General features: G+C 51.7%; 1 protein-coding gene across 6 annotated transcripts in view; it reads left to right on the top strand.

Annotated features, from left to right (window-relative positions):
• Positions 1–363: 363 nt before the first annotated feature.
• LOC118214141 (TSC22 domain family protein 1-like) overlaps positions 364–25,248 on the top strand; it is a 39,733-nt gene continuing 14,848 nt past the window's right edge. The window contains exons 1-4 of one of the 6 annotated variants that reach the window (XR_004762588.1): positions 364–3,197; positions 9,280–9,490; positions 9,683–9,750; positions 9,876–9,925. Coding sequence is in view for 2 of the 6 variants with exons in the window: in XM_035393765.1 (XP_035249656.1) it covers positions 1,024–3,197; positions 19,185–19,188 (2,178 nt within the window). In the remaining 4 variants the exon portion in view is untranslated. Of the gene's footprint in view, positions 3,198–9,279; positions 9,491–9,682; positions 9,751–9,875; positions 9,945–19,096; positions 19,512–25,248 lie in introns of those variants that run through there. The other 5 variants (XR_004762587.1, XM_035393765.1, XM_035393764.1 and 2 more) reach the window with 5 other exon arrangements.

The following is a 25,248-nucleotide window of genomic DNA, read 5'->3' as shown; positions in this document are numbered from 1 at the left end:
ATTCAGCATTGCAATGGAACACTCCCAGTTTTATGTGCCATTTAAAATGACATCTGAAAATCTGTAAACAGATCGCAACGTACAAGCTGCACATTTCACCATATCGACGTACTGTGCTGTAAGACTCGTGAAATCAATGTCGACCGCTGCTGTTTGAAATCGGCAAGTTTCGTCGGGGACTCGTTTAAATCCGTCTGCCATCGTCACTGCCTCTCGGCATTTTCCGTTTCCTCCGCCGATTCTTGCTTTTGTTCGGCTCCACTCCCCTTTCAGACTGGCTTTATGTCTGGCTGCTCAGCGATGCCAATGAGCATGCGCCGTCGCCATGTTAGCGAGCCCTCCCTCCCCCTTCGTCTCGTCACAGCTCGCTGGCAACACCACAAGACGGTGGCTGGGTGAGAGCTCAAGCGAAGAGGGTGATACAGCAAACATTGGATTAAAGCATAAATATAACGGAATGGATTAAACTATCTGTACCATAAACTAAAGGAGCCGTTTGACCTAGAACATCTGCACATCGCCCGCAGACTGTTTAAATTCATTTAGCTAGTAAGTTTGCGTTTTTTTTAAAATAATGCGACTCAACGCCTGGCAGTGATGGAGGTGGTCTCTTGGTGCACTAGCGGCGGATTTGTGTTATTAGCAGTTTTTGTGTTGTAAGGTTATTTGCAACAGAGCTTGAATAGAAATATTTAAGGTGAAGAAATGTCGGACTCTGTTTAGACCACTTGCAAGAACAAGCGCGCCTGGAGCTAACTGTTAGCTAGCTAACTGACGAGCTTCGTTTGCAAGTACTGCGGGCTCTCAGACGGCTATTCGGCGTCGTATTGTAGGGGATACCTTCAAAAAAAAAGTTGAATGGCGGAGGCTTACGTTCATATCCGAAGCGATTTGTGAATTTTTGTGGTGGTGGTGTTATATTTTGGCAAACGGTACCGGCTGCCAGCCCTGGTTCCGCGATAACAGCTGCGCTGTCACTTGTATTTACAACTCAGTCAGAAACTACCCCTGGAAATTTACAAAATGCATCATCCGGACTCTGCAGGAGATTCGGCTGGCTCTAGGAAGATGGCGCACCCGGCAATATTTACGAGAAGAGGTAGCAACCCCGGTACCGGTGTCTCCGCGTTGACAACAGTGGCAAGTACGAGCATGGGCAATAATCTTGTCCCGACTGATGATTACCAGTCTCCCGTGATGATGCAGCCCCCGCCCCCGGCCGGGTCCTCCTCTCCGGGCCCCCAGCACCCTCCCCACAGTCTTAACCTGCTACCCCAGTCCCAGCTGCAGCCGGCGAATCTGCCCCCGACTGGAGCTCAGATTAAGAAGAAGAGTGGCTTTCAGATTACCAGTGTAACGCCAGCGCAGATCTCTGTCAGCACCAACAATAGCATCGCGGAAGACACGGAGAGTTATGACGATCTGGACGAGTCCCACACGGAGGATCTGTCCTCATCCGAGATCCTGGACGTGTCGCTGTCCCGGGCCACTGACCTGCCGGAGAGGAGTTCTTCAGAAGAGACCCTCAGTAATTTACACGATGCAGAGACCCCCGGCACCATCTCCCCCAATCAGCCCCCGCACCCCCTGGCCCCACCGCCAACGCACAACGCCATGGTGAACGGGACTGTGCCTCACCACCATCACCACCACCACCACCATGGCCGTCACCACCAAGTGCCCACCCCCCACTCCGGGGCAGGACCCCCTCCCGTTGCTGGCTCTGGGGTGCCAGTGGGGGGTGCTAGCGTTCCTGCTACCCTCCCCTGCACCTCTGGAGCTTTGCCCAGCGGTGCCCAGACCTTACCTGCGGGCGCAGGGGCCGTTTTGGAGAATGCTTGTGCTGTGGGCGGAGCCGGACCCATGACCCAGCCCCCAGGGGCCCCCGCCGGAGCGGCTGTGGGGGCGAATGTTAGCGCGGCGAATCCCAGTGCTGGAAGTGTGAGCGCGGTGAGCTCTGGCCTGGGGAGGACCAGCAGCTCCAGCAGCAGTGGTGGCCTCTCTCCCAGCCCCATGACCCCCGTGCCAGGGAACGGCAGCCAAAACACCACCCCAATACCGCAGTCGGGTGGGACAGTGAGTGCCAGTGTTGCCATGCCAACCGCCAGCTCCGGTGTGACGGGCCCAGCGGGTGGGGGTCAGATTGGGGCGACGGGCGCCCCCCCTGGCCCGACCCCATCGCAGGCCCCCATGGCCGCTGGCTCCCGTTTCAGGGTGGTGAAGCTGGACTCCAGCTCTGAGCCCTTCCGGAAAGGCCGCTGGACGTGCACGGAGTTCTACGACAAGGAGAGCGCCGTGGCCCCGCCCCCTGCCCCGCCCCCCGACGCCACGCCGTGCTCGGAGCCAGAGAGCGCCAGCGGCAGCATTGTCAGCACGCTCAGCCACTACAGCGAGAGCGTGGGCAGCGGGGAGACGGGCGGCCCCCCCGCACAGGACTACGGCCAGGTCTCCGCCCCCGGCCCGCCCCCGACCTTAGCCCCGCCCCAGGAAGTCATGACCTCGCTCCAGCAGCCTGGCGCGGCTCCCTCCCCTGGCCCCGGGCACCCCCAGCCCGTGAGCTACCCCCAGGGCCTGCAGCCGGCTCCAGTGCAGGTGGGGTACCCTGCTGCCCAGCAGCCTGCAGCACCCCCCCCAGCCAATCCCGCGCTCGTCCTGCCCGTCACCCAGGGGGGCGGCTTGCCCCCCGACTTTGCGCATCACCTGCCTGTCGTCCAACCCGCTGCCTCCGGGACATCCCACCTGCTGCCCCCCGCGCCTGGCTGTGTGCCCCCTGCCGTGGCTCAGCCCCTCCCCCATGCACAGGGCGTCGCTCTTCCACCGATGTTGCCTGGCAACGTACCGGACCTGACTCAGACGCCCCCCCAGCAGCACCCCCCGGAGCCGCCGCCTCCCGCTGCGGTCGCCCCCAGCCAGGCCCCGCTCAGCGCGGCTCCCCGTCCCGCGGCCGACCCCCGGCCCCGCGCCGGCCCGCTGCCCCCCGCCAGCGCCCTGTACGCCAGCCTGCCCTCCTTTACCGCCTCCCAGCTGCAGGACGCCCAGCGGCTGCTCTTCCAGCACCCGGCCCTGTTCTCCCTGCCCAAGCTGGCATCCTCCGAACACGCCGTCTCCCTGGCGCCCGAGGACAGCGCCAGCGCCTTACCCGGGTCAGCCGGCCTCTTCCCCCTGAAGAGCCTTCCTATGGATGGAGAGGAGGGCAGGTAAGGGCTCTGATGCTAACGCTAACACACACAGCTCAGGTAAGGGCTCTGACGCTAACATACATACAGATCAGGTAAGGGCCCTAATGCTAATGTACATACAGATCAGGTAAGGGCCCTAACGCTAATGCTAACGTACATACAGATCAGGTAAGGGCCCTAACGCTAATACTAACGTACATACAGATCAGGTAAGGGCCCTAACGCTAATACTAACGTACATACAGATCAGGTAAGGGCCCTAACGCTAATGCTAACGTACATACAGATCAGGTAAGGGCCCTGACGCTAAAGCACACAGCTCAGCTAAGGGCCCTGACTCTAAAGCACACAGCTCAGGTAAGGGCCCTGACTCTAAAGCACACAGCTCAGGTAAGGGCCCTGACTCTAAAGCACACAGCTCAGGTAAGGGCCCTGACTCTAAAGCACACAGCTCAGGTAAGGGCCCTGACTCTAAAGCACACAGCTCAGGTAAGGGCCCTGACTCTAAAGCACACAGCTCAGGTAAGGGCCCTGACTCTAAAGCACACAGCTCAGGTAAGGGCCCTGACGCTAAAGCACACAGCTCAGGTAAGGGCCCTGATGCTGATGCTAACGCACACACACGGCTCAGGAACGCTTCTGGTTGCTGTTCTCTGCTTGAGGCCCCAGTCACTCACTGGGTTATTTTAGCCGGCAGTTGCTTTGAAGTCAGTGTTTCCGAACGGGTCAGGATCTGAGCTGTCCAGTGATGGGCTTCTAAATATAGACAGGGGTCGCCCCAAGCGTGCCCCCGTGAAGATCAGAGGAAGTGTTTATATCACATTACTGCCCCGGCGCAATGGAGCCTGTCAGTGGGGCATCCAAATTCCTTTTCCCCTTCCTCAAACACTTGCAGGGTCCCAAAGGCAGAAACATAGGCTACCACACTTTTTATTACAGATGCTGTTCTTATTTTATTTAAATGAATAAGGCTCGATAATGTATTCACTTGATAATCTAAAGGTGTACTTTTTCTGAGTAGTATTTGTGTAAAACTGTACTGGTCTGTGCAGAAATGACCTTGTGCTTATGTTGTTTATGCGTGATGTCACGGACGGTGGCGGGCTGGCCCAGCCGGTCGCTGATTGGTCACCAGCGATGTTGGCGCATATCTTTGGAGGCTGGTGCTGATTTTTGGTTTGTCTTGACAGTATCAGGCCGAACCCCCGTGGCGCACGTTAGCCCAGTGAAGGGAACGACTCTTCCTCTGAACCCTAACGGTGTGGGGTCTCTGTCCCACTCCAAACCCTCTGCTGTGCGTGTGCTGCCTAGTGCCCCGGCAGCACACTGCAGCTCCCTGGTCACGGTCGGTAGCCTGACTGTAGCACTGTCCTCATCATTGCCCATCCAGCTGTGTGAACGCTGGTGTGTTTCAGTGGTAAGAGTGAGCTGGCAGCTGTGTGTCTCAGCGGTAAGAGGAAGCTGCCAGCTGTGTGTCTCAGCGGTAAGAGTGAGGTGGCAGCTGGTCTCAGCGGTAAGAGTGAGCTGGCAGCTGTGTGCCTCAGCGGTAAGAGTGAGCTGGCAGCTGTGTGCCTCAGCGGTAAGAGTGAGCTGGCAGCTGTGTGTCTCAGCGGTCAGCGTGAGCTGGCAGCTGTGTGTCTCAGCGGTAAGAGTGAGCTGGCAGCTGTGTGCCTCAGTGGTAAGAGTGAGCTGGCAGCTGGTCTCAGTGGTAAGAGTGAGCTGGCAGCTGGTCTCAGCAGTAAGAGTGAGCTGGCAGCTGTGTGAACGCTGGTGTTGTGTTCTGTTAAAGGCCTGTGACATGTTTGAATGGACTTTTGGTGGTCAAAGAGAGCAGCACAGCAGCAGAATGCCGTCTTAATCTGCGGTAATGCTGGCTTTGAGCTAGCTGGTGGAGGAATTTTAATCAGTTTTTTAATGAACTGCGGCAGGTCGTACACTGAGCCCTGAGTTCCTCTGGGCCCGGCCCTGGGTCTCACTCGGGCCGTAGACTTCCTGCGTTCCACGGCAGGGCTTTGGGGCGGGGCGGTCTCTCTAAGGGCCGGTTCTGCAGCTGACCCGCCCCGCAGCTGACGAGCGTTTGAGTTCCTCACCTGAGAGAAGACGCAAGTTTCCGTAAATTACGCTACGGCTCAAAACATCAAGTAGAAAAAGTGCTTTTCACCTGCCCGAACAGAACAGACCGTAAAACGGACATTTATATCAGTTAATCAAATGGTAAACAGCTCGTTGCTCTGAGTGGCTGGATGGGATATAATAATAGTTTGGTGTTTAAATCAGAGTTTGAAAGGGGTTGAGCTGGTGAGAGTATTTGTAAGCTGTAGTACCCCTTCTCCTGAACTGCTCAGATATGTATTGACGATCCCTTTATGTACTAATAAGGAGTATTCCCCAAGTGTAATACGCGTGTTCAGAGACCAGAGCATGATTAATATATGACCACTGAAACTGAAAGCTTGCAACTTCTGATCATAGCGCTGCTGAAACTAAGACAGCGGCCAAGATCATGTGAGCGTTTACCACAGGGATGTGGCTAATGTGGGCAGGACTCTGAGTGTGTAGTGTGCACTAATTTGTGCAGGACTCTGAGAGTGTAGTGTGCACTAATGTGTGCAGGACTCTGAGAGTGTAGTGTGCACTAATGTGTGCAGGACTCTGAGTGTGTAGTGTGCACTAATTTGTGCAGGACTCTGAGAGTGTAGTGTGCACTGATGTGTGCAGGACTCTGAGTGTGTAGTGTGCACTAATGTGTGCAGGACTCTGAGAGTGTGTAGTGTGTGCTAATTTGTGCAGGACTCTGAGCGTGTAGTGTGTGCTAATGTGGGAGGGACTCCTTGAACGTGTAGTGTGCACTAATGTGGACCATTCTCTGAGTGTGTATTGTGCACTAATGTGGGAGGGACTCTTTGAGTGTGAATTGTGCACTAATGTGGGAGGGACACTTTGAGTGTGAATTGTGCACTAATGTGGGAGGGACACTTTGAGTGTTGTACTGTGCGCTACGTGGCCTTCTGCAACCACATGGTCCAATTTGTCTCAACTCCGAAATGACATCACGTGTAAATGGGACTGTGGGGGGTTGGGGGGGGGCACTGTGGCAGATGCAGTGCTGCTGACTCATGAACCGGAGCGCAGCCAAGCAGGCTGGATCCTGTGCAGGGCTCGTTTGGGTTCAGGGGGTCTGCAGCTCCATGTGTTGCTCGGGACGATGGGCCTTTCTGAACCTGCAGAACCCGCCTATGGAACTGGGGTTCAGTTGGACTCATGGGGCCTTTTTTGTTTTCTCTGCAGAAGGCAGAACATTAAAGAACATTGCAGTGCATAAGGTTACGTTTCTCTGCCCTTAGTGTGGAAAAGGCAGAACAGCTTGATTACTGTGGGAGAGTTGTGCTGCAGCTGTAGGTGCTGTAGGTTTTGCAGGTGCTGCAGATCTGTAGGTATTGTAGGTGCTGCAGATCTGTAGGTGCTGTAGGTATTGTAGGTGCTGCAGATCTGTAGGTATTGTAGGTGCTGCACATCTGTAGGTATTGTAGGTGCTGTAGGTGCTGCAGGAATATGTGTTTCCACAGCGTCTCTGTGTCCCTGGCTGGAGGTATTTTCATGGCTGGAGCGGAGGAGGCTGATGTGTGTTCTTGTGCAGTGTTTGGTGACGGTCCACGGCTCTGGCTGTTCCAGGTAGTTCCTGTTTCTTCATCGCTGACAGCTCACTTAAACACGCAGCTGTGGGGATGGGGGGGGGGGGGGGGGGCGTGATTAATGGTGTTTTCTCTGGGCTCCTCCTCCACAGGCGTCATGCACAGCCCAGTGTGTAAACGCTGACTTTATGTAAGGGGCTGTGTGGGGGCAGGCCTGGGGGCGGGGGGGTGTTCTGGGGCTGGGGGGCAGGGGGGACAGGGGGGCTGGGGGGGGAGCTGTAGATGCGGGAGAGGCCAGGACTCTCCTCTGTGGGTTGGTGGCAGCCGTGTGCTGTGGTGTGACAGAGCGCTAATTTGTGCACCTGTGTGTCTCCGGTGTGTAGCATGCATGCTCTCTCACGCACACGCCTGCAGTCACGCTCACGCCTGCAGTCACTCTCACGCACACGCCTGCAGTCACGCACACGCACACGCCTGCAGTCACGCTCACGCCTGCAGTCACTCTCACGCACACGCCTGCAGTCAGGCTCACGCCTGCAGTCACTCTCACGCACACGCCTGCAGTCACGCACACGCACAGAATAAAATCATGTCAAAGTAGTGATTTATAAAATTTCAACATGCCTCGATTTGACCGTGGAAACGATTGTGGCTCCACGTCAGGTCTTCACTTCGCGTATGCACACAAGTTCATTTTATAAATGAGCCCCCTGCAGTTTCTATAGCCTAATGCATAAATGAATGAAGCACTTTCTCATGGATGTAATTTGCCACAACTCGGCATTTATTAATCACAATAATAGGGAAATGATTGTTTATAGGCAATCCTTGTTTATTTAACACAAAAACTATTCAAACGGCTAATACCTGTACTAAAACAACATAAATTACTTACTCTGTTTAGTTTGTTTAACTTCTTTCATCATCCAATTTTATCAAAATCTTCAGAACAGAAAGGAAACATAGCCTGTCATGGGAACATTATTTAGCCTAAATTGTTAGCTGACCAGATCTGTTGAACGAAGTGAAAAAAGAGACTGGCTCGCGAGGCTAGCTGACCAGTAACATTAGGTGTCCATGGAGCTGAAATTATCACCGGAGGTTATTGGCAAGGAAAACCAGACGATCCACTTGCTCTGGATCCAGGGCAGAACGTTTTTTGTTGACAGAGGAAGTAACGTTAGCACAGGAAGTGAACTTTGCGTGCATGAACATGATGAAATTAAAGCCTATGTATTCATGTTAATTACAAAACGCGGGATCCAAAACTAATATTCGAATGCTCAAATTTAGGTTCGAACTTAAAAAAAAAAAAAAAAAAGATTTTTGAATAGTTTTCGAACTTCTAATATTTTTTGACAGCCACCGCCCCCCCCCCCCCCATTGGTCCATGGTACGGTCCGCTTTCAGGCAAAGTCCCTTGGGTGGAATGTTGCAAGTGGTGGGGGTAGGAGGGGTTCTTGTGGGTCTTGTGTGTGATATTGTGCTCCTGCCCCTCCCCCATCAACTCATCCTTCAAACAGACTAATTAGGGGACTAATGGATCCCGTGCATCACAGATGGGCTCTGCTGGTCTCGCTGGGAATGCAGAATAGTCCGACATTGATTTCTGCAGCTCTGCTTCAGAAGCACTTCCAGCCCTCTCAACCGAGCTGCTTTTCACAGAGGAGGCTCTGATGACTGAGACTGTATGCTTTAGCCAGTGCCACGGATAGCCGTGTTCACGCTGGACTGGGTCTGGGGTCACCCTGTACCCCCCGTTTGGCCTGTCCCCAGATGCTTCCTCACTGTCCTCTGTCGACCTTCCGCTCCGAAAGGATTCGGGAGATGTTTTTTGGTCCTCCTCAGTCTGTGCTCTGTTAGACTGCTTTTTGGTCCTCCCCTGCCTGTACTCTGTTGGACTGTGTTTTGGTCCACCCCAGCCTGTACTCGGTTAGAAAGTGTTTTGGCCCTCCCCAGTTTGTACTCGGTTAGAAGGTGTTTTGGCCCTCCCCAGTTTGTACACTGTTAGACTGTGTTTTGGTCCTCTCCAACCTGTACTCTGTTAGACTGTGTTTTGGTCCTCCCCAGGTTGTACTCTGTTAGACAGTATTTTGGTCCTCCCCAGTCTGTACTCTGTTAGACTGTGTTCTGGTCCTCCCCAGTCTGTACTCTGTTAGACTGTGTTTTGGTCCTCCCCTACCTGTACTGTGTTAGGCTGTGTTTTGGTCTGCCCCTACCTGTACTCTGTTAGACTGTGTTTTGGTCCTTCCTTGCCTGTACTCTGTTAGACTGTGTTTTGGTCCTTCCTTGCCTGTACTCTGTTAGATTGTGTTTTGGTCTTCCCCTACCTGTACTCTGTTAGGCTGTGTTTTGGTCCTTCCTTGCCTGTACTCTGTTAGGTAGCCCAGGAATGAAACCTGTTGAATTCCTTACTTCAGCTTTGTTAGTTCTTGTTCAGTGAGGTCTTTGAATACCTATGTTCCCAGGTAGTTAGATACTGAACGGTGGGTCCGTGACTGAACGCTGGGCCTCTGACGCAGTCAGAACCAGTTTAGCGCTGTCCTGGGGAGTGCCGGTGTCGGGCCCTGGGGAGTGCCGGTGTCGGGCCCTGGGGAGTGCCGGTGTTGGGCCCTGGGGAGTGCCGGTGTCGGGCCCTGGGGAGTGCCGGTGTCGGGTCCTGGGGTCTTTGTCGCTCAGGTGAGGTTGTCCTCTCAGAACCGGCTGACATACGAGTAGACTCTGGATATCCAGGATAGTCCAACTCATGTCCTGCTCAGTTTGCTAAAGTTGAATATTGGCAGCCAGCTAAACATTGTTATGCACTATGAATTTAAAACACGCCTCTCAGTCTTTTCCACCTCACGTGTCTCTTGTCTTTATGAACTTAAGCTGTCTGGAGTGGGACCATCTGTGAAGATTGCAACTTGATGAGATATGCCCCTCGACTATGTCCTGTGGTAAGAAGTCCCGTTAGATCCTTAAGTTAAATCGCACTTTCTGTTTCTACAGGGAAATATCTACCATGCGGAAAATCTTTCCCTTTTTAATAAGTATTCTTCCTGCATTCTCTACATACACCCAGGATCGTGTTTTGTTGGTGATGGAGCAATTTTGGAAGAACATTAGTGTCCTGCAAGATACATTAAAGCAGGTACCACTCTGCCCTTTCTTAAAAGTAATCCTATGCTACTGCCTTAAAAGAAAGCCTAGGGTACTGTCTTAAAGGTGAACCTGGGCAACTGTCTTAAAAGCAAGCGTAGGCTACTGTCTTTAATGTAAGCATAGTTTGGTTGTACAATCCAGATTAATGCCATTGGTTGGGGTGGCAATTGCTTTGAACAGAACAGAGTCTGGCTTGTTACATTCTTTGTGGGTAAAACCCTTTCATTAAGCATGAATAGCTTAGCGAGCTGGCTCAGGCCCCGTTTGGGAACCTAGCTCTCTGGGGGACGTAGTACTGCTTGTAAAGTTTTAAGACTGGCACGTGAGGCTGTTATTACTGGTATGAATGCAAACTCAGTGTATGTAGGGTACATTAAAATGACTGTGTGACACAGCGGTGCAGGTGACGTGTGCACACGTGCAGCTCTATTTGAATGCTGTGGCCTCTCCGTTATAGCCGGTTCCAGCTGTACGGGAGGAGCAGTATTCAGCCCACCGGGCCTCTTCATTTGCCTGTTTCTGAACAGTTTCATTTGAGATGTGGGGCGACATAGCTCAGGAGGGGCGACATAGCTCAGGAGGGGCGACATAGCTCAGGAGGGGCGACATAGCTCAGGAGGGGCGACATAGCTCAGGAGGGGCGACATAGCTCACGAGGTAAGAGCGGTTGTCTGGCAGTCGGAGGGTTGCTGGTTCGATCCCCCCGCCCTGAGCATGTTGAAGTGTCCCTGAGCAAGACACCTAACCCCAACGAGCTGATTGGTACCTGGCATGGCAGACTTTCACCGTTGGTGTATGAATGGGTGAATGAGAGGCATCAATTTTAAAGCGCTTTGGATTAAAGCGCTATATAAATCCATTTACCATTTACCAGATGTATCTGTAGGGGAATCGTGGGCTTTCTCATTGCTGCAGTTACTGGTCATTACTTATGTGCTTGTTGCCATAGTCCCTCCCTGAAAGCATTTGCCAGTGGATTTTTTGATAATGATTTGCTGTGTTGTTCAGCGGCCAATAACTGGCTTGTATTGGATGGTCATTAACACCCTTAAACATGCCGTTTGGTGGAGTGTTTTTATTCTGCTGTGTCTCTCGGAGGGGATAGTAGTTAAATGGTTTGTGTGTTTTTTGGAGGCCTGTCTGTCCCCCTCCACCTACCGGTTCCGCTTAGCCGCACTGTCTCAGGCCAGCCGGCTGCCATAGCGACCGCGGGGGGCGGTCCAGACCCTGGTTCTGTGGCCGCGGCTCTCGGTGCGCCTCCGGGACTGTCCTACGCCAGCAGCGTTCGGCTCTGGAGCTCTGAGCTGGAGCCCAATTGAGTTGTCAGGTTATTTTCTAAAGCTGCACATTTATATATTTATATTTATATGTAGCTATTATTTATGCAGCCAGGATGACTGACAGCTGTCCAGGTACAGGGCCATAGTGGCCGGGTCCAAACCCCCAGCCTGGCTGAGCTGCTGCCCCCGGTCCGGGTCCAAACCCCCAGCCTGGCTGAGCTGCTGACCCCGGTCCGGGTCCAAACCCCCAGCCTGGCTGAGCTGCTGCCCCCGGTCCGGGTCCAAACCCCCAGCCTGGCTGAGCCTGCCGCTGGTGGAGGGGGGAACTGCAGGAAGGGGAGGAGTGTTTGGGCTGGCGCTCTTCAGAGAGGCATGTATGCGCTTGACGATCCGCCATGTCCGCCGGCGAAGCCGTTGAGGTAATAACACTGTCAGCACCTGTTCAGTACCTGTGGAATTCAGCCCGCAGCCACGGGGGTGGGTGTTGCGCAACGCAGGGGTGAGCCCAGATCCTTTCACACGCAGGCACGGCGGACTCTGTGAGCTTGGCGAGTTTGGGCGCTGGGGTACCCCCTCCCCCTCAGGAGGCTGTCCCTGCCTCACACGGGTCCTGTCTGGTTATGGGCGACTCTCCTGCTGAGTCCTGGGCACCCGGTCCAAACCCGCGAAACCAGCACTGCTCTCGCCGCTCCACGGTCAGGACGCGCGTGTCCTCTTCCGCCATCTCCCGATCGTCTGCCCTGTCTGAGGCTCCATCGTCTGCATTCGCTGCACACCCCTCCAGTGTGGAGCCAGGCGCTATGCAAACGCTGCTTATGTAAAGTGTGTGAGCGCCGTTTCTCTGAGGCCTCAAACACACTAACGCTCATGCTTTGGATAAACGCGTCTGCCAAATAGACGTAATGTAATGTGACAACATGCTGCGCTGGTGCCCTGCTGAATCTGCCTGATAAACCTGCTGAATCGCCTGATAAACCTGCTGAATCTGCCTGATAAACCTGCTGAATCGCCTGATAAATCAGTTGAATCTGCCTGATAAATCAGCTGAGTCTGCCTGATAAATCTGCTGAATCTGCCTGATAAATCTGCTGAATCTGCCTGATAAATCAGTTGAATCTGCCTGATAAATCGGCTGAATCTGCCTGATAAATCAGCTGAGTCTGCCTGATAAATCTGCTGAATCTGCCTGATAAATCAGCTGAATCTGCCTGATAAATCGGCTGAATCTGCCTGATAAATCGGCTGAATCTGCCTGATTAATCTGCTGAATCTGCCTGATAAATCAGCTGAATCTGCCTGATTAATCTGCTGAATCTGCCTGATAAATCAGCTGAATCTGCCTGATAAATCAGCTGAATCTGCCTGATTAATCTGCTGAATCTGCCTGATAAATCAGCTGAATCTGCCTGATAAATCAGCTGAACCTGCTCCCCAGGCAGCTGCACTGCAGCGTGTGTGAAGGATGCTAAGGAGACTGCTCCTGACAGCTGAATTGAGGGGCATACCTGCCGAGGCTTGTGGGAGGCCGCATGGGTCAGCGTTGCAGGGAGGCAGCGGGGTGGGCGGAGGTCTGCTGGACCAGGCTGCCACCTCCTCTCAAACCCAAAATGAGCCCCGAGTCACCTGGGCACTGAGACTCACCTGAGTCTGAGACAGATCACCTGGGCACTGAGACTCACCTGAGTCTGAGACAGAACTCCTGGGCTCTGAGACTCACCTGAGTCTGAGACAGATCTCCTGGGCTCTGAGACTCACCTGAGTCTGAGACAGATCACCTGGGCACTGAGACTCACCTGAGTCTGAGACAGATCACCTGGGCACTGAGACTCACCTGAGTCTGAGACCGATCACCTGGGCACTGAGACTCATTTGAGTCTGAGACAGATCTCCTGGGCACTTATACTCACCTGAGTCTGAGACAGATCTCCTGGGCTCTGAGACTCACCTGAGTCTGAGACAGATCTCCTGGGCTCTGAGACTCACCTGAGTCTGAGACAGATCTCCTGGGCTCTGAGACTCACCTGAGTCCGAGACAGATCACCTGGGCTCTGAGACTCACCTGAATCTGAGACAGATCAGCTGGGCTCTGAGACTCACCTGAGTCTGAGACAGATCAGCTGGGCTCTGAGGACTCACCTGAGTCTGAGACAGATCTCCTGGGCTCTGAGACTCACCTGAGTCTGAGACAGATCACCTGGGCTCTGAGACTCACTCACCAGCCTGTTTTTCATGGCCTAAGTTTAAGGCCTTTGTTTATTGATTCAGCAGAGGAGAACTTTAACTTTTAGTCAAAGCCAAAAGCAGAAATTATATTGATTAATTTTCATTTTATATATTTTTTTGTATTTACAAATTAGAAATGAGAAATTGATAAATTTGTAAGTCTTGCCACAGGCTTTGATCAGCATATAATGCATAAACCATACACTCATTTACTCGCTCTCTCCCAGACACGCACACACACACACACACTCACGTGCGCACGCACACACACACACATGCACACATACGCACTCACGCACACATACTCGCTCACACACACACACTCACACACACACGTGCACACACACGCACACACACACTGCCGTCCTCTCCTGTTCTCTGTGCTGTAAGTGACTGGTGCCGGATGAGTGGCAGTCATGCAGTATTGATGTGGAACTCTCTCTCCTGTCCACACAGGCCGTTGATTCTGCCGGGGGCGCTGAATGCTGAATGCTCGTGCTCGACGCGTCCCAGCGCTCATGTGTGTGTAGAGTCAGGTTACACTGAGTTTGCTTAACAAACGCCCTTATTTTTATCTCTGTATATTTACTTAAGTATCTCAGCTGGGCTCTCTTACCAAACACTGGAACCGGCTCAGGCTACTGCCTTAACCACAACACACAGTCCGGGAGCACCTGCTATATCAACAACACTACGCATGCATGCACGCGTGCACCTGTCTGTGTGTGCGTGCGTGCGTGTGTGAGTGAATGTGTGGAGTAACAGGCTGGGTTGTTTCAAGCTACAGTTCCAGTGTAGTGCTGGAGTAACAGGCTGGGTTGTTTTATGCTGCAGTTCCAGTGTGGTGCTGGAGTAACAGGCTGGGTTGTTTCAAGCTGCAGTTTTAGTGTAGTGCTGGAGTAACAGGCTGGGTTGTTTTATGCTGCAGTTCCAGTGTAGTGCTGGACTAACAGGCTGGGTTGTTTTATGCTGCAGTTCCAGTGTAGTGCTGGACTAACAGGCTGGGTTGTTTTATGCTGTAGTTCCATTGTAGTGCTGGACTAACGGGCTGGGTTGTTTTATGCTGCAGTTCCAGTGTAGTGCTGGAGTAACAGGCTGGGTTGTTTTATGCTGCAGTTCCAGTGTAGTGCTGGACTAACAGGCTGGGTTGTTTTATGCTGCAGTTCCAGTGTAGTGCTGGAGTAACAGGCTGGGTTGTTTCAAGCTGCAGTTCCAGTGTAGTGCTGGAGTAACAGGCTGGGTTGTTTTATGCTGCAGTTCCAGTGTAGTGCTGGACTAACAGGCTGGGTTGTTTTATGCTGCAGTTCCAGTGTAGTGCTGGACTAACAGGCTGGGTTGTTTTATGCTGCAGTTCCAGTGTAGTGCTGGACTAACAGGCTGGGTTGTTTCATACATGCTTAGGGTTTGGCTCTGGCTGGTCTCTCTCCTGCCCTGATCTCTGAGCAGCACTTTCCCTTGCCCTAATCAGGCAGTGACATCACCACTGGGCCACATAGGGCAGTGACATCATCATGGGGGCATGTAGGGCAGTGACATCATCGCAGGGCCACATAGGGCAGTGACGTCATCGCAGGGCCACGTCGGTGGCAGAGATCTCCTTCCTGCTTCGTCCCTGCATGGGTGCCTGTGTCTGCCCTGTTTCAGCTGCATCAGTGCCTGTGTCTGCCCTGTTTCAGCTGCATGGGTGCCTGTGTCTGCCCTGTTTCAGCTGCATCGGTGCCTGTGTCTGCCCTGTTTCAGCTGCATCAGTGCCTGTCTGCCCTGTTTCAGCTGCATGGGTGCCTGTGTCTGCCCTGTTTCAGCTGCATGGGTGCCTGTGTCTGCCCTGTTTCAGCTGCATCAGTGCCTGTGTCTGCCCTGTTTCAGCTGCATGGGTGCCTGTGTCTGCCCTGTTTCAGCTGCATGGGTGCCTGTGTCTGCCCTGTTTCAGCTGCATGGGTGCCTGTGTCTGCCCTGTTTCAGCTGCATCAGTGCCTGTGTCTGCCCTGTTTCAGCTGCATCAGTGCCTGTCTGCCCTGTTTCAGCTGCATGGGTGCCTGTGTCTGCCCTGTTTCAGCTGCATCAGTGCCTGTCTGCCCAGTTTCAGCTGCATCAGTGCCTGTCTGCCCTGTTTCAGCTGCATCAGTGCCTGTGTCTGCCCTGTTTCAGCTGCATCAGTGCCTGTCTGCCCTGTTTCAGCTGCATCAGTGCCTGTGTCTGCCCTGTTTCAGCTGCATCAGTGCCTGTGTCTGCCCTGTTTCAGCTGCATCAGTGCCTGTCTGCCCTGTTTCAGCTGCTGCCTGGCAGACAGTGACCTTTGACCCGACCCTGCTGTCTCTGTGTTTCTCTCAGAGCTCTTGGAGTGGGGCTGTGTGCTTAGGGCTGGTCTGACCCTCAGCGTTTGCTAAGGAACTGAAGCAGCCGGTTTCTGTTGGGGAATCTGAGTGGTTTAGAGCTTTGTGTGTCAGAGGAAAGGGCCTTTACACCTGAGGCTTCTGGGAAAGGGCGTAAAGGTATTGAGCGTTTGACGGACGTGTGTGTACAGCGATATCAGAGTCCTGTCTCTTCATTCTTACAGCCAGCATTACACGACTGTTTATTGACTTACAGCTTACCCTCAACTTATCCTCAGAGTTCAAAAACATGTGAAATATTTGACCTGCCAATCTTTAAGATGTTTTTTGATCAGTTTGATCTTTCACAGGCAGTGTTTGGTGGCTCGTAGCTGGTCCTGCACAGAGCTTCGGTTGGGCGGGGGAGTGTGCGGGGGGCGGGGGGGGAGGGCTGTAGAGCAGCCACTTCAGTGCTTACTCAGCAAAATGCCGCCATCATGCTCATGGGGTGGTTTGCTTGTCTCTGCTGCCCTCTAGTGGTCGTCCACAGTAAACTCTAATGCCCAGTTCAGACCAAAGATTTGCGACACGACCAGCTGCAACTGGCGACTGCAACTCTGCTGCAACTCCTCTCAGCAACATTCTAAATGGTTTTGTTGCGTCGCAAATCTTTGGTCTGAACTAGGCTTAAGAGATCCGGAAGAGCTTAATGCTGCTGGTAGGGATGTCACCATGCCAAAATGTTGGTAGTCGATGCTGATGCCAATACCACTGAAATTTCACGATTTTCTATACCTAATCTGATACCACGGTAAAAATATAAATCCAGTGTACTTTAGGAAACACTCCTACATTAACCATAAGGTGTAATGTGTGATTAGAATGTTGTTAAGTGACATTCTAACGCTGATGTCACAGTCACTGCTGGTGACTGAAAGCAGTGGAGTTCTGGAACACTGACTTGAAACATTCCAAACCTGCTCTTCAAAGGATTTTAAAAAGACATGAGAACGCATGACATAAATATAAGCCTTCAAAAATTTAACAGGTCACAGTAAACAGCAGCTTGTTTCTCCTTAGTACTAAACCAAGGGTTATTCAAGTAAACAGTGTTGTGCTTGCATTGAGTCATACCTGTAGACAGAGTGTGTGCGTGAGCTGGACAGTGCATTTCTCTTGTTCTAATGATACCCCTTCTCTGCTGCAGTAGCCGACTGCTCTGTTTCAGAGGTTCTCTGGCTTCACACTGCAGTGCTCAGTGTGTTACTTTGGAAGCTCATGAGTGATGCACTGTGACCCATTCAGATGGAGTAAACCCAAGGGCCAGAGCTCCCAGCTCCCACACTAACAGCCTGCGCACAGGAAGTGATGTCACAGTCCGCTGACGTTTTCGTGGCCTGTAAGGCTGATCTCCTTCAGGTTTCACTTAAACAGCACAAGGAACGACTGAGTCTCATGCTAGCGAAACACCAAACAGCCTTGGTTCCTCTGTGGAGCTTTATTAACACATGGGACTGGACACATGTCTGGTATAGTGCCATTTCATGAAGGTGTATTTCTACAACATTGGCCACATTAACATGTCATAATGTTCCAATATTATTGTACATGTGCCATGTAACCTGTGCTTTACCATGTGAACAGCTCATTCTGAAGTCTGTACAATACTCCAAATAGGAGTGCACATTGTTATTTTTTGAATATGTAATATTTAAATTGTAAGCATTTTAGTTCATCTGTATTCTAACTACACAGAATGTCTTTCAGGAATATTGTCAACATTTGGAAGCACAATCATAAAAAAGCACATTTATGGCAGTTTCTGGCACTTTTTCCAAATGACTGTTGAAAAGTTCTAGCACATTTCCCTGTGAAGGGGAGCAGGGATATTAGCTCAGGAGTGTTTGCTGCCACCTGGTGGTGAGTCAGGAAACATGCTTTATGAGACCACATAAGCAGCCAGGTGAGATCAGTCACAGGTGAGATCAGTAGCAGATGAGATCAGTAACAGGCAGGTGAGATCAGGAGCAGGCGAGATCAGTAACAGGTAAGATTAATAACAGTCAGGTGAGATCAGGAGCAGGTGAGATCAGGAGCAGGCGAGATCAGTAGCAGGTGAGATCAGTTACAGGTAAGATCAATAACAGTCAGGTGAGATCAGGAGCAGGCGAGATCAGTGTCAGTCAGGTGCAGCTGGCAGCGAGGACACCAGTTGTTTTGATGACATAATGGCTTTGAGAGAAAGAAATGGACCTGACAGCGTTTGTCATGTTGCTGGGACAACAGTCTTGCTAGATTTATTACTCTGTCTTGAGAAATCAGTGATAGTTCAGCCGGCTGAACGGAGGTCTGGAGACGGCCGTCTAGTTTGTTGCTCGATGTTACAGACATGGACGTACAAGTAGTGAAGCGAAAATAATTGGGAAAGTAACGTCCCAGCATGCATTGAGCCGTGTGTATGAACACTGGACAAGGCCGAGTCGCCTGTGATTATGCCACGGCTGTAAGAGGTGGCCTTAGTGTCCTTTCTGTGAAGGTTTTGGGGCCTTCAGCAGCTGTGTGCAGCAGCAAGGTGATGTCAGCAGGTGGCGCTGTTTTCTGAGTACTTTTTTCTGTGTACTTTCAGCTTATGGCCACTAGATGGCAGCATCAAGACACTTGAGTGCAGCATTGCATTACATGTTCCCCATTTGGCTCTTATCTAGAGCAGCTCGCACAGATTGCATTATAAATACAACCCGTGTACACAGCTGGATATTTACTGAGACAGTTCAGGTTAAGTACCTCACCCACCAAGATCCAGTCAATGCCCCACCCCCTCCACCTGTCACAGTCTGAGACTCTGACCCCTGGCAGTTACCATGGCAGCCAAACGCTGCTCTTCCTGAAATTAAATGAGCAGCGCTACAGACTAAATGATCAGGCCTGTGTGGAGGAGTACTCAGCTGTTAGAGTAGGAAGGCGTGTAATGATCAGTGATTGAGCTCAGCACAGTGTGTTGTGCAGGGTGTGTTCGGACAGTGTGTAGTACTGGGTGTGTTAAGGGTGTGTAGTGCTGGTTGTGTAATACAGGGTTTATTAGGACAGTGTGTAGTGCTGGGTGTGTAGTGCAGGATGTGTTATTTTGTGTGTAGTACAGGGTGTGGTGCTGGGTGTGTAGTGCAGGTGTGTAGTGCTGGGTGTGTTATTTTGTGTGTAGTACAGGGTGTGTAGTGCAGAGCGTGTGTAGTACAGGGTGTGTTATCTTGTATGTAGTACAGGGTGTGTTGTGCTGGGTGTGTAGTGCAATGTGTGTAGTGCAGTGTGTGTTATTTTGTGTGTAGTGCAGGGTGTGTAGTGGTTTTCTTATGGCTAATTGTATGTTACTTGCTTCTTTTCATGTGCTTCCTGGCTGGCTCTGGATGCTCTCTGAAGGTAAGATCAGTTTGGTTGAATGACGTGCTTATTATGAGGGTGTATATTTAACCACTGGTGTGAATTCAGAAGATGAGGAGAATGAAATATGAAGTGTGGGTTTGGTGCTTTTGACCCTGTCCCGTGTCTCCTTTATTCTGTTTACTTGTACCAACACACATTTATAAAAAATAAACATGTACCGTGTGTATGAGCAGTTTATTCCTGTATCTGTGTGTGTGAGCAGTCTGTCCCATATCTGTGTGTATGAGCAGTTTATTCCTGTATCTGTGTGTCTGAGCATTTTATCTCATATCTGTGTGTATGAGCAGTTTATTCCTGTATCTGTGTGTCTGAGCATTTTATCTCATATCTGTGTGTATGAGCAGTGTATCCCATATCTGTGTGTATGAGCAGTTTATCCCATATCTGTGTGTGTGAGCAGTTTATCCCATATCTGTGTGTGTGAGCAGTTTATCCCATATCTGTGTGTGTGAGCAGTTTATCCCATATCTGTGTGTGTGAGCAGTTTATCCCATATCTGTGTGTATGAGCAGTTTATCCTATATCTGTGTGTGTGAGCAGTTTATCCCATATCTGTGTGTATGAGCAGTTTATCCCATATCTGTGTGTGTGAGCAGTTTATCCCATATCTGTGTGTATGAGCAGTTTATCCCATATCTGTGTGTGTGAGCAGTTTATCCCATATCTGTGTGTATGAGCAGTTTATCCCATATCTGTGTGTGTGAGCAGTTTATCCCATATCTGTGTGTATGAGCAGTTTATCCCATATCTGTGTGTATGAGCAGTTTATCCCATATCTGTGTGTATGAGCAGTTTATCCCATATCTGTGTGTATGCACGGGTGGCAGAGGGAATCCCCGTGTATGTTAGGGAGGGGCTGTCAGTGATGACGTAACTTATGTAACTGTCTTATGTAACCGTGAATCAAACACAGCCTGGTATTTCCTTCCTGTTATTAAGTGTGTCATGTTCTGTTGTGTAGTCTTAGGTAGTTGCAGTGATGAGGAAAGCACTGATGCATTGTGGGGGAAGATTAAGCTTGGAACGCTTGGTTTAGGTGCTTGATGGTGCTGCTCTGTACTCTGGTGTGCCTTTACCCCCCCCGTAGAGCTCCTAGCCGCTGACTGCAGTGCGTCTTCATTCCTGATTGGCAAATATAGGTCACCTTTTTTAATCCAAGTAGCATATTGCAATTTTCCACCTTTTTCATTTGGAAACTAGCCAAAGTGCATGCGGGTGTATACCATTCCTGCATGTATTTTATTAAGCCCTGTTTTGTTTTGAAATGTGGGTGGAGATAATTAGCCGGACTGGCCGGTGCTGCTCAGTGTAAGGTTCTGTTAGGGTACCAGGTTGGGGTCCTGGAGGGTGTGGTTCTGTTAGGGTACCAGGTTGGGGTCCTGGTGGGTGGGGTTCTGTTAGGGTACCAGGTTGGGGTCCTGGTGGGTGCGGTTCTGTTAGGGTACCAGGTTGGGGTCCTGGTTGGTGTGGTTCTGTTAGGGTACCAGGTTGGGGTCCTGGTGGGTGTGGTTCTGTTAGGGTACCAGATTGGGGTCCTGGTGGGTGTGGTTCTGTTAGGGTACCAGGTTGGGGTCCTGGTGGGTGTGGTTCTGTTAGGGTACCAGGTTGGGGTCCTGGTGGGTGTGGTTCTGTTAGGGTACCAGGTTGGGGTCCCGGTGGGTGTGGTTCTTGTCAGTTTTGGGATGCTCTTGCGTGGTGTTTGCTGGCAGCAGCCTGAGTCGGGGGGGGAAAGGAAGGGGCGATGTGACCAGGTCTCTGTGGGACGTCCCGTCTCCGTCTCTGTGAGTACCAGCATCGTAGAGCCCCCGCCAGCCAGATCAATCCGGTTCAGTTACAGGCCTGGGAGTTTGGGGGGGGGGGGGGGACAGAGGGAGCTCTGACCCAGTTTACCTGTGTACAGTACACAGCTAGGCTGTAAACCGTGCTAAGCTAGCTGAGCTTATACACAGCTAGGCTGACTGTGCGCATACACAGTTAGGCTATGAGCATATACTCTGCTAGGCTAACTGTGTATATACTGTGTTAGGCTAACTGAGCGTATACCATGCTAAGCTAACTGAGCTTATGCGCCGCAAGGCTAACTGAGCATATACACCGCCAGGCTAAATGAGCGCATGCACTGCTAGGCTAACTGAGCATATACACTGCTAGGCTAACTGAGCACAACTGCTAGGCTGACTAAACGTATGAACTGCCAGGTTAAATGAGCGTATGCATGCTCAGCTAACTGAGTATATCTCCCACTAAGCTAACTGAGTATATACTCAGCTAGGCTAAATGAGCACATGCACTGCTAGGCTAACTGAGTATATCCCCCACTAAGCTAATTGAGTATATACTCTGCTAGGCTAACTGAGCATATATGCCACTAAGCTAATTGAGTATATACTCTGCTAGGCTAACTGAGCATATGTGCCACTAGGCTGACTGTATGCACCGCTAGGCCAACTGATTGTATAAACCGTTTGTGTAATGGTTTTTCTCTCTCTCTCTCTCTGCTTCTCTCGCTGTGTGCTGTGGGCCTCTCCGAGGCGAGTGTTCCCATCAGAAAGTCTGAGTGAATCTGCAGTCGTGTCTGTTTCTGCTGTCAGGCTTCTGAGTGTTTAGGCTGTGGCCAGTGCGCTCGATTAGCACGGCTCAGTCTCGCTCCTAATCAGAAGCAGAGAGGAAGTGGCAGGAGTTCCTCTTTGGGGAGGGGGTTGTGTTTCAGTCCCTGGCCCAGCTCTGTGCACAGTGACCCTGCGCCACTGAGCCCTAATGCCAGAGCGAGGCCTTGCAGAGTCCGTGGCCCGCTGTCGCAGGGTTCCGAGTGCGAGCACGTGCACAGAGCGCTGTTAAGCGCGGAGGGAAATGGCTGCTGCAGGAAGAGCAGGCCACGCTCCTGCCAGCGCTGCACAGGGAACCAGTCAGTCAGTCAGATGGAGTATGAAACTGCTTTGGTGGCTGATTACCCTGAGCCCAGCGCGCGAGTCATGCGAGTTGTAGCGTGCTGTAGGAGAGAGCTCCTTCCTGAGGGATGCTGGGATGAGAGGGAGAGAGCTCCTTCCTGAGGGATGGTGGGATGAGAGGGGAAGGAGCTGTGTGTTTTCCCTGAGCTTACTCTGCGTTGAGGGGCTGGGGAGCTGGGGGGGTGGGGGGGGGAGCCTGCAGGCCGGGCGAGGGTCTTAACTATGGGTCTGGATAAGAGATTTAAAACGTGCCCTATAACTAACAGGGACCACCTTAACTATGGGTCTGGATAAGAGCTGTGCAGTGCCAGTGGCTGGGGCTGGGGGAGGGGGAGGGGCTTCACGCAGTTGGCCACGTCTCTGTGGCGTGTGGCGGTGCGGGAGGCTCAGCCTGTCCTGCTGAAACAAAGGGCCCTAAAGGGAGGGGGGACGGGGGGGGGGGCGTGTGTGAAATGTGCGTCTCGCTGCCATATGGTGTGCTTATATAAGGAAGCATATGTGCGCACACGCTGACCCGCGGCAGCCAATCACGTTCCGCCTGGATGGATGTGGATTAGAAAGGGCTGTGCAGCCCCACCGAGAGGGTCACGTCCCGTTACCCCGTCCCAGAGCGGGGCGTCCCTGCCCCAGACCGTACCTGAGCACAGGTGAGTGACTCCTCAGGAGGATCCCTGTTTGGGGTCAGTGTGCTGGGGGGAGGGTGTGGGTGCTACGTACAGCAGGGCGGGTTCTCTGGCGAGAGGAGCGCTCTATCAGTGTAGTGCTGAAGCCCCGCCCCCAGCCCAAGCCCCGCCCTCACCTGCCCCCACTCCCCCGGGCCCTGTGGCACAGCGCAAACCGGATCCCGCCAGTCTACACTCGACACAAACCATCTGAGAACTAGGGCAGAGCAGCGTGGGTTGAGAGAGAGAGTGAGCGAGAGGGTGGGGGAGAGAGAGAGAGTTCAGTTCTACAGGAAACTTCAACATTGCAGTGAATGAACTAAGGGAGAAAGCACGCAGGGCCTTCTACGCCATAAAACGACAAATTTGTGTAGAGATTCCAATTAGAATTTGGCTTAAAATCTTTGGAGCTGTAATCGAACCAATTGCTCTTTATGGCAGTGAAGTGTGGGGTCCACTCATCAGTCAAGAATTTGGCAAATGGGACAAACATCCAATTGAAACCCTGCATGCAGAATTCTGTAAACATATCCTGAAATTACATAGAAACACAACAAACAATGCATGCAGGGCAGAATTAGGCCAATACCCATTACTTATCAAAATACAAAAAAGGTCAATCAAATTTTGGAAGCACCTAAAACAAAGTGACCCCCACTCACATCAATACAAAGCCCTGCAATACCAAGAGTTGAGCAAAGGAAACAATCCCCTCACTCAGCTGGTCCTGAGCCTTAGTTCCCCACATACACTAACACACACTAACACCTCACCTGCTCAGGATCAGAACAAAACTACGAACATAATTAGAATAAACCAAATTGCAACACAGCTGAAACAGAATTATATAACCTACTGGGAAACTAAAACAAAATTGCAAAGTAAAATGAAATGTTATTTGGCCCTAAAAAGACAGTATGCTGTAGCGAACTACCTGACCACAGTTACTGACAAAAAACTGAGAACCACCTTGACGAGGTACAGACTCAGCGAGCACCACTTAGCCATAGAAACTGGCAGGCACAGACAATCATGGTTGCCAGAAGAAAATAGATTGTGCCAACAATGCAAAGGCAACCAAATTGAAACGGAAAAACACTTCCTAATGGAATGCACAAAATTTGACCAAATTCGCCAAAAATTCTACCAAAAAATAATCCAGAAATGTCCCCAATTCAATGATATACCCAATGACGATAGATTACCCTACCTATTAGGAGAAGAAAAAGGCTGCTGCATATTAGCAGCACAATTTGTGTTCTCTTGCCATACTCTGAGGGACAATGTGTGACCACCTCATGCACACATTTACACACAGCATACACACGTACAAGCAGACACATAATATTCACTCATGCACATAACACACAGTAGTCAGACACACACACACACACACACACACACCTAACATCACTTACTGATATTTTTGTATATATTTTTTTTATTTTATTTTTTTTTAATATAACGGATTAACTGTATATAGTTGTATGTTATAACCACTGCTTTGGCAACACAAGTGCCTATATTTGTCATGCCAATAAAGCACTTTGAAATTGAAATTGAAATTGAGAGAGACAGAGAGGGAGAGAGAGAGGGAGACAGAGAGAGAGAGAGACAGAGAGGGAGACAGAGAGGGAGACAGAGAGAGAGACAGAGAGGGAGACAGAGAGAAGGACGGTAGAGAGGGAGACAGAGAGAAGGACGGTGGAGAGGGAGACAGAGAGAGGGAGACAGAGAGAGAGAGAGACAGAGAGGGAGACAGAGAGAAGGAGAGCGGATGTAGGGTGTTGGCGGGAGTGGCGCTGCTAAAAGGCGGGGGGAAATCGAGCTCCTCTCTTACGACGTGTAATGTAATGTAACGACGTGACAGAAGTGCCTCTGTGGAGCAGTGAAACGCGATCTCCATGGAGACCGGGAAGCCCTGGGATCTCGGGGGGCTGGGCTCTCGCTCACCTGAAACAGCTTCTTCATTCAGCGGCCGAACCGGGCGCAGAGCGCGAGAACCTCACGCCCAACACCGCACCATCGCTTACCTCACAGTGCTGCACCAGAGCCCCCACACACTCCCCCCACACACACCGCACCATCGCTTACCTCACAGTGCTGCACCAGAGCCCCCACACACACCGCACCATCGCTTACCTCACAGTGCTGCACCAGAGCCCCCACACACACCGCACCATCGCTTACCTCACAGTGCTGCACCAGAGCCCCCACACACACCGCACCATCGCTTACCTCACAGTGCTGCACCAGAGTCCCCACACACTCCCCCACACACACCGCACCATCGCTTACCTCACAGTGCTGCACCAGAGCCCCCACACACACCGCACCATCGCTTACCTCACAGTGCTGCACCAGAGCCCCCACACACGCCGCACCACCGCTTACCTCACAGTGCTGCACCAGAGCCCCCACACACGCCGC

This window comes from Anguilla anguilla, chromosome 15 (genome assembly GCF_013347855.1).
Source record: "Anguilla anguilla isolate fAngAng1 chromosome 15, fAngAng1.pri, whole genome shotgun sequence".
Lineage (NCBI taxonomy): Eukaryota > Metazoa > Chordata > Actinopteri > Anguilliformes > Anguillidae > Anguilla > Anguilla anguilla.
The sequence above is the reverse complement of the archived record's forward strand: the minus strand, read 5'-3'. Positions and strand labels throughout refer to the sequence as shown.